Source organism: Phaseolus vulgaris, chromosome 3 (genome assembly GCF_051622355.1).
Source record: "Phaseolus vulgaris cultivar YP4 chromosome 3, ASM5162235v1, whole genome shotgun sequence".
Lineage (NCBI taxonomy): Eukaryota > Viridiplantae > Streptophyta > Magnoliopsida > Fabales > Fabaceae > Phaseolus > Phaseolus vulgaris.
In genome coordinates, this window is record NC_143500.1 from 154,324 (window position 1) to 171,332 (window position 17,009).

Consider the following 17,009-nt stretch of genomic DNA (forward strand, 5'->3'; position numbering starts at 1 on the left):
TCTAGCGTAGACTTGTCTAACTAGAGAGATGATAGTATAACTGCGGTCAGATGACCCCAAGTCGTCTCCCAATGAATCCAATAGTAAAATCAATTAATCAGGGTTTAAAATCTATCTACAAGCAATAAAATTTAGCAATAACAATAAAGATAAAAAAAGGGGTTTGAGATGGTTGTGCAGAAAATATAAAAGAGATTGAAATAACAAATAAAAAGTGATTGATCCCTGTACCGCCCTGGTAGTCGTAAGTGATGACGTGGCATCAAGCTACAGTGTAGGCGTGTTGACAAGGCGCCAGATTTGCAGAAGGGAAGGAAGTCGGGGGGCTCGTGTAGCCGCCAGCTATTAAGTTGGCGTGCTCCAATCTCCAGCGTACCAGGACCGGCGATCGCCCAGTTGAAGATGAAGTCGCCAGATGTAATTTCAGGCGACCAAGCGCTTGGAGATCGCCCAGGTGGTGCAGATTATGAAGGCGGCCGGCGAGACCACAGGGAAGGTGTACGAGAGCACCCTAACTCGCCAATTCCAGTAGAGATCGCGCTCCCAAGTTAGCTATGCACTAGGCAGTACCATGCATAAATAACTTAGCCAAAAAGAGAGTCAGAAGCAGCGCCCAAGTCAAGGAGGCTCCAGATGATGGCACGTGTACGACTGGATGCGAGCCACGTGTCCAAGTCTGTAACTTCCAGGAGAGAGAAAGTGACCAGGTATATAAGAGTTCTCAACGAACTTTCTGAGGTACGCGCGTTCAGATTATACTCTTTACGCTTGCGAGTTCTAGAGCTTACTGTGAGAGAGAACATTTCACGGTTCCTTGAGATTTCTTGAGTGTTCTTGCTCTTAGTATTTGGTGGTTCGGTCACTGACTTGGGCGTTGGAGGGCGATCGGCCGCAGCGGCGCCGCTCTGTTCTTTTGCAGGTTCTTGAGGTGGATCTTGAAGAAGGACGGAGGTTTGAAGCGGTGCACACGTCGATCCTTTGACGAGGCAGGTTCCAACGTTCTGGTCAACAGGCAGGATCAATCCCCAAGTTCTTCCACCATTGAATTCTTCACAGGTTGTCTAAAGATTAATCTTTTCTCAATCCTCCAACAAAGCTAAACCAGATTGAACATGCCCCTATCTGATTCAACTGAAACTCACCAGTAAAGCATGCGTCTACTGGTTTAATCCATACCAACTTTGTTCCATGTGTATACTCCATGGGAATGCTTACCTCCTCTCTCTTGAATCATGCGCCCAAGAAATTAATTAGAACAATGCGAATTAACTAAGAAACCAAAGTTTAAGACAAGGAAGACTCTCAATCATGCGTTCAAGTACAACCTCTCACAAAAACTAGTTTTCCAGGAGATTAGACAATAAAAACAACTGCTATAGAGACTTAAAAATCGAAATCAAAGAGTAGCAACTGAAGTGTCTACCCTAAATGCAAGATCCTAAAAAAAAAATTAATGCAAATAATACACTTAATGCTTAAAAAATAGTTAGAGAAAAAAAAATTATGTTAAAATAAATAAATAAAATATAGAAAATAAAAACAGTAAACAAAAACAAAAACAGAAATAAATAAAGATGACAAAACAAAATAAAAGAAATAACTAAAAACATAAAAGATATAAAATAAAGGCAAAATAAGATAAAGATAAAAGATATAAAGGAATAAAATAAACAAAAAATAAAGATAAAAGATATAGGAGATAAAATAAAATAAAAACAAATCAAAACAAAATAAAGATAAGAGATATCCTAAATATTAGATTTTTTATTATTATTTTCGTTTTTTTTTATTGCTATACTAATAGGAAGAAAATACAGGTTAAATATTCAGAAGAAAAAAAATTAGGAAAAAAAAAATTATGCAGATAAGAAAGAAAAACCTGATAACCAAAATCAAATTGGATTCCCCGGCAACGGCGCCAAATTTGATAGCTGTCGTTTTGTTGTCAAATTAATATGATTCTAGCGTAGACTTGTCTAACAAGAGAGATGATAGTATAACTGTGGTCAGATGACCCCAAGTCGTCTCCCAACGAATCCAATAGTAAAATCAGTTGATCAGGGTTTAAAATCTATCTGCAAGCAATAAAATTTAGCAATAACAATAAAGATAAAAAAAAGGGGTTTGAGATGGTTGTGCAGAAAATATAAAAGAGATTGAAATAACAAATAAAAAGTGATTGATCCCCAAGTTCTTCCACCATTGAATTATTCACAGGTTATCTAAAGATTAATCATTTCTCAATCCTCCAACAAAGCTAAACCAGATTGAACATGCCCCTATCTGATTCAACTGAAACTCACCAGTAAAGCATGCGTCTACTGGTTTAATCCATACCCACTTTGTTCCATGTGTATACTCCATGGGAATGCTTACCTCCTCTCTCTTGAATCATGCGCCCAAGAAATTAATTAGAACAATGCGAATTAACTAAGAAACCAAAGTTTAAGACAAGGAAGACTCTCAATCATGCGTTCAAGTACAACCTCTCACAAAAACTAGTTTTCCAGGAGATTAGACAATAAAAACAACTGCTATAGAGACTTAAAAATCGAAATCAAAGAGTAGCAACTGAAGTGTCTACCCTAAATGCAAGATCCTAAAAAAAAATTAATGCAAATGCTACACTTAATACTTAAAAAAATAGTTAGAGAAAAAAAATTATGTTAAAATAAATAAAGAAATAAATAAAATATAGAAAATAAAAACAGTAAACAAAAACAAAAACAGAAATAAATAAAGATGACAAAACAAAATAAAAGAAATAACTAAAAACATAAATGATATAAAATAAAGGCAAAATAAGATAAAGATAAAAGATATAAAGGAATAAAATAAAAACAAAAAATAAAGATAAAAGATATAGGAGATAAAATAAAATAAAAACAAATCAAAACAAAATAAAGATAAGAGATATCCTAAATATTAGATTTTTTATTATTATTTTCGCTTTTTTTATTGCTATACTAATAGGAAGAAAATACAGGTTAAATATTCAGAAAAAAAAAATTAGGAAAAAAAAATTATGCAGATAAGAAAGAAAAACCTGATAACCAAAATCAAATTGGATTCCCCGGCAACGGCGCCAAATTTGATAGCTGTCGTTTTGTTGTCAAATTAATATGATTCTAGCGTAGACTTGTCTAACAAGAGAGATGATAGTATAACTGTGGTCAGATGACCCCAAGTCGTCTCCCAACGAATCCAATAGTAAAATCAGTTGATCAGGGTTTAAAATCTATCTACAAGCAATAAAATTTAGCAATAACAATAAAGATAAAAAAAAGGGGTTTGAGATGGTTGTGTAGAAAATATAAAAGAGATTGAAATAACAAATAAAAAGTGATTGATCCCCAAGTTCTTCCACTATTGAATTCTTCACAGGTTGTCTAAAGATTAATCTTTTCTCAATCCTCCAACAAAGCTAAACCAGATTGAACATGCCCCTATCTGATTCAACTGAAACTCACCAGTAAAGCATGCGTCTACTGATTTAATCCATACCCACTTTGTTCCATGTGTATACTCCATGGGAATGCTTACCTCCTCTCTCTTGAATCATGCGCCCAAGAAATTAATTAGAACAATTTGAACTAACTAAGAAACCAAAGTTTAAGACAAGGAAGACTCTCAATCATGCGTTCAAGTACAACCTCTCACAAAAACTAGTTTTCCAGGAGATTAGACAATAAAAACAACTGCTATAGAGACTTAAAAATCGAAACTTTTATAGAACGAAACCTCAGAACTCAATGGGAAATTACAAAGGAATCAACGGAAAAGGTTTAGCCTTCCGTGCGGAGGCAAAACAAAAGAATTACTAAGAAGAAAATAATCTAAGAAAACCCTATGAAGCTCTCCCCTTTCTCCTTGATGCTTGTGTCCTTTTATAGGCTTTTCTGCTCCAAGGATCTTGAGAGAATATTGTAGTTTATATTTTGTTAACCGTTTCCAAGTTTCTATCTTTCCAGAATTCTTGTATTTTGCAGAAGATTTGCTTCCAATTCTGTTTTTGAGATATTGTAGATTTTATTTTCTCTTTCTTCTCCTCCGAATTTGTTTTCTGTTTTGGTTCAAGAAGCAACTTGGACTTTTGCATATTTGACCCATTGGTAGATGCTCCCTCTGGATAATTTACTCTAAAAACACAAAATTAACAATAATAATAGTTAAGGCCCAAATAAACCCAATTATAAGAATATTAATTAAAACATTAGATTTATTTATTTATTATTATAGTCCAATAATCTATGAATAAGGCTAGTGAGTGTGAATAAATATATGCTCATCAGATGTTTCTTTTTCTTTTCATTTTTTTTTTCGTTTCAGTTTCTTCTTCTCACACGTCTCTCAAAAGTTTTCTTTTATGTGTCTTTTTGCCGGTTAAAGTAACTTTCCATCAAAACACATTTCAATTCAAAGCTTTATTTGACTCATTATTTTCAAATAAATATAGTGTACGTCTCTCTTTCAAATTTAATATTAACTTTTTTTTTAATTTTAAATTTAATTAATTATAAAATAATAAAATAAAATATTAATATAAAAATAAAATAATAACAAATTTATATACAACTAAAAGCAAAGCAGTTATAATTAAAATTTTCCTATATATACATAGATCATGTGTCCTATTTACTAATTTATTTGTAGGTGTGCAAGTTATTATTTCTTACCATATATATTTGTATTAATAATTAAAGATACAATAAATCAATTTAATATATATTATAAAAATCAATTACGCTACCTATATATATTATATTTATATTTGTAGATTATTGTCATGATGTAATATCTATAATAGTTACCTGTAATTGATTTTATTACAAACCTATTGCGTCTCAGAATATATCAATTAATAAACAATATATAATTAAATATTAAATATCATAATATTGAAATAAAAAAATATTATTAAAAAATCATAAAATTATATGGATAAATTAAATATATATTAAAAGATGCATACTACACTACCTACTTAATGTATATTTATATTAGAAAGTGCAGATAGGATATAAATATATGTACATTCTCATATATTATTTGTAGTTAATAATTAAAGATACAATAAATCAATTTAATACATATATTATAAAAATCAATTACGCTACCTATAAATATAAATATTAATATATATATATATATATATTTGTAGATTATTGTCATGATGTAATATCTATTATAAAATAAATATTTGGATAAATTAAATATATATTAGAAAGGTGTATACTACACTACCTACTTAATGTATATTTATATTAGAAAGTGCAGATAGGATATAAATACAAGTACATTCTCATATATTATTTGTATAAAACAAAATAATATATTATAAAAGCAAATAGGATATAAAAATAATATGAAATAAATTTTGATAAACTATTACTATTTATCATTATTAGTTTATAACTCATTAAATGATGTGATTCAGCAGGATGACATAATGTCTGAGATTTCCTCCTTTGTATAAAAAAAATGTAAATATGACATGATGACATATTCTTTAATTTATCATAAATTTAGTTATATATATATATTAAATATTATATAAATTTATCCTGTAATATTTTAATTTTATTAAATTTATATGTATTTATATTTTCAAAATATATTATTACGTAATCACATTTTTATAGTATATGACTATAATTTAATAAATATATTATGATAGTTAAGATATTAAGATATAGATATAAAATTAAAACTGATGAGTAATTTGAAAGGTCTGTTGTATAATTGTTTTTTGTACATATGTTGATATGTAAAAAATACAAATATAAATAAATTTATAATAAATTAAAATAATATAATATAAAATATATTTTATTTACACATATATAAAATAAAATAAAAAATAAAAAAACATAAAATTTAGCCCTGGTATATTATTATTAAAATATAATTCATATTACGTTTTAACAGTAATGTATGAAAAACAATTAAAAAGGAATTATGAATGTGATTGACAAAAAATATATTAAAATATTTTTTATGAGTAGAAAGAGGGAAACAGTGGCGCGGTCGTTTTGGTTGCTCTTGAGAATATGAGTAGTTGCAGAATGGAGAAATACACAACCTTGAATCCAACAACACCAGAAACCCTTTTCCAGGGTTACTTCCTTTTTCCTTTTTCAAAACTAAATTTTGGGTTCTGGCTATTTAACATTACATGCTTTCTATCTGATATATTGATTGAATGCGTGATTTTGGGTTCTGGGTATTCAATATTAAATGATTTTAGCTTATAGTAATTTCTTATGTCAAGTTAAATTTTACATATTAACTACTCTGTCATGCCTGACTTGCAGAAACCTCTCATTTTGGCTCTCTCCAATCCTACCTCACAGTCTGAAGAGGCTTACCAGTGGAGTGAGTTAAAGAAACTGATCATCACATATTTCCCTAGACCTAGTTAAGCATTCTTTGATGCAAATTGTGCTTAACACTCTTACATTTTTTCCCAGACTTTGGTTTGTCTTTAGTTATAGCAGGAGAATTTTAGGAGAATGGAGTGCGTTTTAGCGCTGCCTGCCCAGAAAGAAGGACATGTGATTGAAGTAAGTGGGAAGATTAAAGAAGAAAGGGGAATTGGAAGTTACAAAAGCAGTAACGAGAGGAAGAAGACATCTAAAATGCATAAAAAAGTTCCAAACTTTAATAAGAACGACTATGGGAAGAAGGGAGTAAGTGACCTTAATTAATACGATACCTTCTTTTGTAATGCTAAATAAAAAGGAACAACTTTTGTTTATCTGAAAACGGCTATGGAATGGGGGAGACTTCTTAAAAAATGTGTTTTTCCCCCTCTTTTTCCTTACTTTTATGAAGGCACGTGAAAAATTTATGCAGGTCAATTGGGAAGAGAATGGAGATGAGATTGCAGTTGAAAAGATCACATCCAAAAGGGATATAAAAAGGCTGAAGAAGCATGTGCACGAGCCTCAAGGAGATGACCAGAAGAAGGTTGATACTGGATTCTGTTGTTATGGCAATGAAGGGAAGGGTGACGAAACTGTGAGTGGAAGGATCAAATCAAAACATAAGAGAAGGTCAAAGAACCATGAGCCTCTTGGTGCCTCTGAGCGGAAGGTTGATGCTGAATCCTGTAGTTATGGCAGTGAAGAGAATGGACATGAAATTGCAACTGAAAAGATCGAATCGGAAATGAAGAGAATGTCCAAGAAGCGTGAGCCTCATCAAGGTGACAACGAGCAGAAGATTGGTCCTGATTTGTGTTCTTGTAGTTGTGACATTCGTTTTGTTGGAGATAAGCTGCTGTCAGATGGAAAGATTAAATCCAAGCAAAAGAAGAAGAAAACAGTTGAAGATGAGCAGCAGGAGAACGGTGATGACACTGAAACCAGTAAATTCATACTCAAGAGACGTGAACCACAGTATGACAACAGGGAGAAGATTGATCCAGAATTGTTCTGTTCTGTCCGTGACATTGGATTTGTTGAAGATACACTGCTGGTAGATGGAAAGATTAAATCCAAGGACAAGAAGAAGAAGAAAGTGGTTGACCATAAGCTGCAAGAGGATGACTTTGCCATTGGATTTGTTGAAGATAAGTTGTTGGTAGATGGAAAAATTAAATCCAAGGAAAAGAGGAAGAAGAAATTGGTTGACAATAAGCTGCAGAAGAATGGTGGTAATACCGAAACTAGTAACTTCCTACTTAGAAAGCACGAGCCTGAAGGTGACAACAGGAAGAAGATTGATCCTGATTCTTGTTTTTATGGCTTTGACATTGGATTTGTTGAGGATAATTTGCTGGTAGATGGAAAGATTAAATCCAAGGAAAAGAATAAGAAGAGAAAAGCTGTGAAGGATAAGGTGAAGGAGAATGGTGATGATGCTGAAACCAGTAAATTCATACTCAAGAAGCGTGAGCCTCAAGGTGTCAATAAGGAGAAGATTGATCCTGAATTGTGCTGTTATGGCTGTGACATTGGATTTCTTGAAGATAAGTTGCTGGTAGACAGAGAGGTAAACTCCAAGGTAAAGAAGAATAGAGCAGGCGAGGAGGAGCTGAGGGAGAATGGGGATGATGCTGAAACCAGTGAATTCATACTCAAGAAGCGTGAGCCTCAGTATGACAACAGGGAGAAGATTGATACGGAATTATGCTGTGATGGCTGTGACATTGGATTTGTTGAAGATAAGCTGGTGGTAGACGGAAATATTGAATCCAAGGACAAGAAGAAGAAGAAAGTGGTCGACCATAAGTTGCAGGAGGATGACTTTGCCGTTGGATTTGTTGAAGATAAGCTGTTGGTAGATGGAAAGATTAAATCCAAGGAAAAGAGGAAGAAGAAATTGGTTGACAATAAGCTGCAGAAGAATGGTGATGATACCGAAACCAGTAACTTCATGTTAATTAAACATGAGGCTCAAGGTGACAACATGGAGAAGATTGATCCTGATTCGTGTTTTTATTGCTTTGACATTGGATTTGTTGAAGATAATTTGCTGGTAGATGGAAAGATTAAATCCAAGGAAAAGAATAAGAAGAAAAAAGTTGTCAAGGATAAGCTGAGGGAGAGTGGTGATGATGCTGAAACCAGTAAATCTGTACTCATGAAGCGTGAGTCTCAAGGTGGCATTAAGGAGAAGATTGATCCTGAATCGTGGTCTTATTGCTGTGACATTGGATTTATTGAAGATAACCTGCTGAAAGACGGAAAGATTAAATCCAAGAAAAAGAAGAAGAAGAAGAAAGGTGGTGATGATGAAACCAGTAAATACATACTCAAGAAGCGTGAGTGTCAGGGTGACATCAGGGAGAAGATTGATCCTGAGTTGTGCTGTTATGGCTGTGACATTGGATTTGTTGAAGATAAGTTGCTGGTAGATGAAAAGGTTAATTCAGTTGAGGAGGAGCTGGGGGAGAATAGTGATGGCGCTGCAACCAGTAAATTCAACCCCGAGAAAATGGGACCTGAAGTTCACAAACATACAGTTCCAGTTGGTGTTCAATATGTTTCACCATATTTTCATGATGATAGTGCAGAGAAGATTAATGCCAAATCGTTGGATAAGGAAAGCAAGTCTAATCCTATTGCATTACCTACTTCTGTAGAGTTGTTGGGGGATAAACTGGAGGAAGATGGTTGTGCTGTACAGATTGATCAGCTGGGACATGAAGGTTATGTTGATTCTGTTTATTTATCTGCTGCTTCTAGAGACTTCTTTGAGGATCAGCTGAAAGAAAATGGAAATGAATTCAAATCCATTGGTATTAAATCCGAGAAGAAAAAATCTAATAGCCAGAAAACTTTTTTTGAGAGTGACAATGCTAGAAAGGTTTCTCCTTACTTTCAGAATGACAATGTGAAGAAGACTGTTGAATTAGAAGCACCTAATAATGGTGATAATAACATTGTCGCTTCAATGGGTACTTGTGGATGCATGGTTCAAGACAAGGAGGAAGTGAATGAAGATAAATTTGCAATTGGAAAAAATAAATCCAAATGCATGGGAAGTTACGAGAAGCTTGAAATTGTTGAGCATGATCCAATTCAAAAAAATTCACCTTTCATTCAAAGTGACATTGAGAAGAAGGTTGATGCTGATTCATGTTGGTGTGAGATTGAATCCCTTGCTTCACCGGGTATTGGTAGAAGCTTCTTTGGAGATAAGATGCGGGCTGATAGAAATGAAATGGAAAATGGAACAACTAAATTCAAGAAGATCAAAGATTTCAGAAATAAGTTGCAAGAGAATGGAAATGATGCTGAAACTAGAAATGTTAAATTCATGAAGACAGAGTCTGTGATTCAGAAAAATACAGCCCTTTGTTTTGAATACGTTTCCCCTTTATTCCATAGTGACAGTGTGGAGAAGATTACAGGCAATTCGTTGAATATGAAAAGCAGTTCTGATTCCATTGCTTTACCCATCTATGGACATTCCATTGAGAATCAACTGGAGGGAAAACATGGGGTGGAGAAAATTAAAGAACGCGTACTTGATAGTTGTATTGACCCTCTTGTGTTTCCAGTTGCTTCTGGAGACTTTGTGGAATGGCATGAAAATGAAAATGAAATTGAAACCCTTAAAGTTGAATCCAAGAAAAAGAGAAAATCCAGTAATAAAAAAACTGCTGAGGAGCAGGGCAGGGTTCGGAAGGTTTCTCCTTTTTCTCAGAATGACAAGAAAACAGTCAATGTTGAAGCGCTTGATCATGAAAATGATTTTGATTCTATTGCCAACTCTGGTGATAAAATTGCAATTGAAAATTTTAAATTCCAAGGTAATAGAACATGTGCAAAGAACAAGATAGTGAAGCATGCTCAAAATCTAAAGGTTTCTCCTTTTCTTCAAAGTAACAATGGGAAGAAGGTTGATTATGGATCATGTTGTTATGACAGTGTGATTGGATTCAGTGCCTTATCAAGTACTGGTGGTGATTTCCATGAAGATAAGCTGCCAGAGGATGGAGATGTAATTGCAAATAATCTGCAAGTGAATGGAAATGACACTAATGCTTGTTATGTTAATTCCAAGAATATGAAATCCATGGCTCCAGAAAATGTAGTCCAAGTTGGTGTTAGATATGTTTCCCCTTATTTTCAGAATGACAGTGGGAAGAAGTTTAGTGTTCAACCACTGAAAAAGGAAATAAAGTCTGAATCCATGGGTTTACCTATCTTTGGAAATTTCATGGAGGATAAACTGATGGAAAATAATGGAGGGAAGAATGTTAAACAGCATGTTCATGCTGATTCTGTTGCGTTTAGTTCTGGAGATTTCTCTGAGGTTGAACCTCAAATAATTGGAAATGAAATTGAAACCATTAAAATTGAATCATTGAAGAGAAAATCCAACAGCACGAAAAGAGCCGAGGGGCATGCCAAGGTACGGAAGGTTTCTCCGTATTTTCAGAATTACAAGGAGAAGGCAGTTAATGTAAAAGTCCAAGGGCTTGAAAGTGACATTGATTCTGTACCTTTAATGGGTGCTTGTACTTTGGGAAATAAAATTCCAATTGAAATGTTTAAATATGAAAGCAAGAGAACATCTAATACGGAAGGGACAACTGAGCTTGCTCAAATTCAAAAGGTTTCTCCTTTCTTTCAAAGCAACAATGTGAAGAAGGTTGGTGCTGAATCATGTTGTACTGGCGGTATGCTCCTTGAACATAAGCTGCTAGGGGATGGAAATGTAATTGAAAATGGATTGATTAATATCAAGAAGAAAACAATTTCCAATAAACTGCAGGGGAATGGAAAAGATACCACTAGTAAAGTTAAACCCAAGAAGACAAAACCTCTAGTTCAGAAGAATGCTGCTCATGGTATTAGATATGTTTCCCCTTATTTTCATAATGATAGTGGGAAGATGAGCGTGAAATCAAAACCTCTAGTTCAGAAAAATGTTGCCCATGCTATTAGATATGTTTCCCCTTATTTTCATAATGATAGTGGGAAGAACATTGACGTGAAACCTTTGGATGAGGGAAGCAAGTTTGAATCTATTGCTTTACATGCCACTGAAAATTTCGTGGAGGATAAACCAGAGGAAAATAAATCTAGTTGCAGTGAAAAATCTATTGAAATTAAAAAAAATCTTTCTGCTTCTGAGAAGTGGGACGAGGCTTACAAAAGAAAAACTCCTGATATTACATGGAAGCCTCCCCGCTCTGCGACTGTTCTCATTCAAGAGGATCATGCTCATGACCCTTGGAGGGTGTTGGTCATTTGTATGCTTCTCAATCGGACTTCTGGTAGACAGGTATCAATTATTTGCATAATAATTTCACAGCATCTGTAATCTTACATTTTTTGCATAGTTTATTTTGCATTTTAGCCCTTTGTTTTACTCTTGGCCCAAAGCTGGCATCATATAATATGCTTTTAAGTCCATCTATTTGGAGGAACATAAATGTTTCCAGCTCTTGTATTTGTAGCTGTTATATGGCATCAGTGAGTTCATCTGTTTATCTGCAATAAAAGACACGGTAAAAAAAGGGCTATAGTTCTTGTTATTTCCTTTCTAAAATGATTTTATGTGGGGTTACTATTGCCATCTTTGAAATGAAAGATTAGACGTTAATGTTTTATCTCTTTGGTCTTAGGGAATTATATTTTATTCTCACTTGGTCTAAGAAAATTAGGGTTTATCTTGCGGTGAGTGGTAGAATTGTTGCTTCTAATAAAAGCCTGATGACTAATTTTATAGTGATAGTCATGTTAGTTCAAAGTTCTCAGCAATGCTAATCTCATTGAAATTAATATTTAGTTCTCCCCTGTCATCTTATTAGCGACTTGCTAGATTTGCACAAGTTTTGGTGACTTGTATATACCTATCACATGAAAGGAATATTTAAAATCTATTGATGCACAATATAGTATGGAGTTCTGTTGCATTATTTTTCCTCTTTGAAGTTAGCTAACATTCCATATTTATAATATGATTGTGTATAGTTAATGTTGAATTTGGGGACCCCAGTCAATCTGTTAAATCTCCTTGTAATCTGGCCTAATAAAATCTCAACACCCTTCTGCAATTATATGCTCGACAAGTAGCATATCATAACTTTCCCCAAGTGATTCTTTAGGCCTTTTTTACAGAGCCTCTTAATGCAGACACGTGGTTCTTGTTATTGCAATACGTAGATCATAATTCTTAGCTGAATAATATTGTGATTGTAGTTTTGGTGAGTCAGCCATTATTTTCTTCCTTAATATTTCCAATATCTTTGTATCTAAGTAAGAACAATTAAGCCTACATAGTCATCTTTCTTGAAAGAGGAGTGCTAACAACTCTCTCTAACACTCCTAATACACCCCACTATTTGATAAAATTTATTGGAAACTACAAAATTAGGAAATATTCATAAAATAAGCAGCAAGACCAAAATTGTAATTGCAATAAATTTTAGTTAATAGTAGAGATTGTGTTTAAAAGAGTGTGTACTATTTTCTTTATAAATTTACAAGGATTAGTTTTGTAAGTGAAAAGGTGATGCTAGGTTGTTAATAAGTTCTTCACTCTTCCTACCTTGTAGATTTGCTAACCGTGCTTGTATTCTATTCACCATTTCTTATGAGTGATGCCATGTTGCCTTGAATAAATAGGTGATCATTGAACAAATGAATGAAATCATCATTCAGGTGTCAAGTTCTTGACGTGTTTCAAAAGAGAAAAAATAGTTTATGGATCTGTGTATAGAGTATAGAGGAATATAGATGCCATCCTTTTCATATCTTGAGGGCCTTTTGCTTGATTGCTGTCAACGAAGAATTTTCAATATTATGGGGAAGACATTTGAATGGGAAATGTTCCATTTAATCTACGAGTTCTTTTAAGTCACATTTTTACTGTGTCAACTTTTAATTATTTACTCAATCAATTCTATTATATCCCAGTTTATTCTTCAAATTGGGTTTCATTTCAATCATAGAGGTGCTAGCGAATTACAGTCTTGCGTGTTTACTTTAGTATATCTCTTTCAGCTAAACTATGCAGTTTAGACCATGGCTTCTTCTGCCGGTTTTTTCTTGGAAATCTTTGTTTTAATTTCTTACCTACTCTAATCTTCAGAGTTTCCTCCTTTCCAAACTCATTCGAAGTCCTAAGCTTTCTTCCAGTGTTTTGTTTGGATGTCTACACGTAACAGGATTGTCACATATCACTTTCTGCAGATTTTAGGTACTTTTCTTCTGGTGAATACTTCAAGAGTGCTGGTCATGTATTCTTCCGATTCGTGTTTTAACATTGGTTGCTGAAATTGGATATTGAATCCATCAATTTAGTGTGTTTGGTTTGACATTTGCAGCCTTAGATCCACGTTTCTGAAGTGAAAAATGAAACTTATCCAAAGTAGCCTCAACTTGAATGTGGTTCATAAATCTGAGTTTGACTTGATCTAATGCGAAACCAAACATGCTGTCATTTATGGTATATATGGTGAATAGTGTCAATTAGGTAGGTAAGGTGACTGTTTGAGAATGTGTTAAATTAAGGAATCATGAAGCCTAGTCAATCCCTCTTGATGAAACCATTCCATATTTGTTATTCTACAATTAAAATTGTACCATTAGAACCGGTGGTTGGTTATTGGCAGAGTTGAACTTCTGCTTTTGTTGAAAACTCTAATGCATTTTGAAGTTTCCTTTCAATTAAGATGGGCAACTAGGTGTAGTTTAAATGTTGAAATTATATCTATATGTACTAATGGATTATTTTTGCAAAATGCAGACAAAAAATATTGTGTCAGACTTTTTCAAGTTATGCCCAGATGCAAAATCTTGCACAGAAGTTTCACGCGAGGAAATTGAAGAAACAATAAAGACATTAGGTTTTCAACACAAAAGAGCAAAAATGTTAAAGCGTCTCTCTGAGGAATACTTGGACGAAAGCTGGACTCACGTAACTCAATTGCATGGGGTTGGGAAGTAAGTCATCTTGTCTGCTATATATACTAATAATACATATTACCTTGATTGTGTCAAATTTTAGAAAAAAATTAGCAATAAGACAGTAATCAAGTAGTTCATAAATTATATATATCTTTACAAGGCCGGTTGACCCTATAAAACAACTGGTTAACTGAAATTCCTAGTCTAACTGATGATCTCCTCTATTGTCTCGGTTTTGGATTCGTTTGGTTCTCGACCTTGGAGCGGGGTACCTACAATGACACTCCATGCTCAAGTTAGTGTTATACAATGATGGATGTTCAAAATGAAAACGTTCAAAACACTCCATGCTCAAATTAGTGTTATACAATGATGAATGTTCAAAATAAAAACGTTCAGAAGTCCTTACCTTGGGGTACCTCCCTGTTTATACTCAATTTTTATGGGCTATATTTCTGAGGAAGGCCCAAGTACTCCTTAACTGTAGTTTCAAGTATGTTTTGGAGTAATGTAATGTTGTTGCTAACTGCGTTTAATTATTGGGAGGAGCATGCGTCATTAAGTATGTCGGGAGCGTGTTGTATGTTTATGTCATCTAGATATAGCGGCCTCGCTTGCGGAGGATGATTTCGACTTTATCAGTAAAATATACACTTTAAGAATTATATATTATGACTATCTTAATTAATATAAATTGAGTATTAAGTAATTTAGAATTATATAATTTTTGTAGTCATTTTCTTAGTGACAAGAACATTCAATCCATGGTGAGGTTGTATGAATGTGCCATAGTAGGTGTGTGTAACTTAAATTTGTGATTTGATCCCTTTCCGTGTGTGTGTATATATATATTTATGTGTGTCTTTTATTGGCTCTGTGTGTATATATATTTATGTCTTTTCTTGCCTCTGTTGTTGATGATACTCTGATTCTTTTTCAATCAGGTATGCAGCAGATGCATATGCTATATTTGTTACAGGGAAGTGGGATAGAGTGAGACCTACAGATCACATGTTGAACTATTATTGGGAATTCCTCCGTAGAATCTATCAAGCATGAATTGGAAAGACTTGGGATCATGGAATGGAATTTCTAATGTTGCTTTGTTTTTTTCTGTCTTCTTTTGGTATCAGTTAGAAGAGTGTTTTCCTTCTCTTTTTGGAACCACAAGTCTTAAGTTTCGAAATTGTAATGTTTTGAGGAAGAATGTTCTATACTGTTTCATTAAGTATGCCGGACAACATTTTGCATAGGATTTTTTTATTTTACAGATAATTACTTCTGTACATCACTTTCTCTTTTGGTTCAAGTTGTTTTTCATTTTAAATGTACAAAATTCTGTTTCTTAATCGTACTAAATCCTTATCTATGATAATTTTACACTACTATCTAATTCAATTCACTGTTGTAATGATTTTTAAGACATTTATTGCAAATGTCAGTAAAATTAAAATATATATATATATATATATATATAATATTGTCATTGGATGAATATGTAATATTATTTTACATTTTATTAATCTATTTTATCCCTTAAGCTTTCTACTGTCATTTTCAGTTAACCATAATTTTTCCATCAACCTCTGATATATTTTAAAACTCACTAGTTACCAAATCTTGTCATTTGTTGCTCTTGACTGTTTAAACTGCTGGCAATTAGTTATTTCACTTTTTCAATTCTGTTTTACTTTTCTATCCAAGTTCTGTTATTTGAATACCTTTTGGTACTTTATCCTTCTATTAGACAAATTCTCCCTGCACCTCCATTGCCTCCTTCCTGCACCTCCATATAATTTTGACATATCAAACACATCCTTGAGAATAATTTTTATTTTATTTTGAATATTAGTTTGTATATTATTATTTACAAATCGATTTATATAATCCAAACAAATCAGTTTGTATAATTTAGTATACAAGTCCGTCCGAATCAGTTTGAAACATTTGGATTGGGATATTCAAGTAAAAACTTTAAATTCTAGAATGCTAATCTGGTATGAAAATTTGGAGCTCTAGTGATTTTGTATCACATTTCCCATACAACCAATAGTTCTAGTGGTATATATATATTAGTCATTAAGACCTACCAAATATGAAATAATCAATTTTTTTGTTAGGAACAAATTTATAGACAAGTAGCCTTTCTCTCCCTTCCAAGCATAAACAAGTAGCATAACTAAATTTGTGTGCTGAAGCTTGGCCACTAAAAGCACTTCATTCTTAAATTTTGTGCCTCCTTTGCTGGATCCCCTTGACAACCTTTTGACTGCAATCATCTGTCTGGGGAGCCTAGTATGGTTTAGCATGTTTTGATTGAAATTTGATGTGTTTGAGTTATGGAAAATGTTGGTTGAAAAATCGATTATCTAATTGCTCCAGTGTACAACTGCCCAGGTGGCAAAGAAACTAATATTAAAATGTTGTGCGGGGCCAACTATTTTTTTTAAATGTTTAATATTTGGTTCAAATTTCCATTACGGTTAGGATTTACATTTACCCGAAGTCTCCCTTTTTCAATTTCTTCTTCCTTTGGTGTCGTGGTTCAGCAGTGCACTGTTCCCTCTTTGAATTTCTTCTTCACAAAGGTGTCGTGGTTCTCCAGTGCACTGTTCCCTCTTTTAGTTTTTTGTTGTA

General features: G+C 33.4%; 1 protein-coding gene across 3 annotated transcripts; it reads left to right on the plus strand.

The window, feature by feature from the left end:
• The first annotated feature begins 5,978 nt into the window (after window positions 1-5,978).
• LOC137817471 (uncharacterized) lies at window positions 5,979-15,741 on the plus strand. Of its 3 annotated transcripts, none has more exons than XM_068620760.2 (6): window positions 5,979-6,117; window positions 6,315-6,375; window positions 6,471-6,689; window positions 6,856-11,742; window positions 14,212-14,408; window positions 15,317-15,741. In XM_068620760.2, exons 3-6 carry the CDS (start codon window positions 6,513-6,515, stop codon window positions 15,429-15,431), a joined length of 5,376 nt encoding a protein of 1,791 aa, XP_068476861.2. In that variant the 5' UTR covers window positions 5,979-6,117; window positions 6,315-6,375; window positions 6,471-6,512; the 3' UTR covers window positions 15,432-15,741. The 3 variants fall into 3 exon arrangements, with proteins under 3 accessions (XP_068476861.2, XP_090156110.1, XP_068476862.2); XM_068620761.2 differs by having other exon boundaries at window positions 6,078-6,223; XM_090299984.1 differs by having other exon boundaries at window positions 5,985-6,117; window positions 6,315-6,689.
• The last annotated feature ends 1,268 nt before the right edge of the window (window positions 15,742-17,009 follow it).

What these genes read in the sequence shown, in the direction of transcription:
- LOC137817471 (XM_068620760.2), top strand. Translation starts at nt 6,513, where the DNA reads ATGGAGTGCGTTTTAGCGCTGCCTGCCCAGAAAGAAGGACATGTGATT. An exon ending in ACGACTATGGGAAGAAGGGA is followed by an intron (nt 6,690 to 6,855) that starts GTAAGTGACCTT and finishes AAATTTATGCAG; the next exon opens with GTCAATTGGGAAGAGAATGG. An exon ending in CAATTGCATGGGGTTGGGAA is followed by an intron (nt 14,409 to 15,316) that starts GTAAGTCATCTT and finishes TTTTTCAATCAG; the next exon opens with GTATGCAGCAGATGCATATG.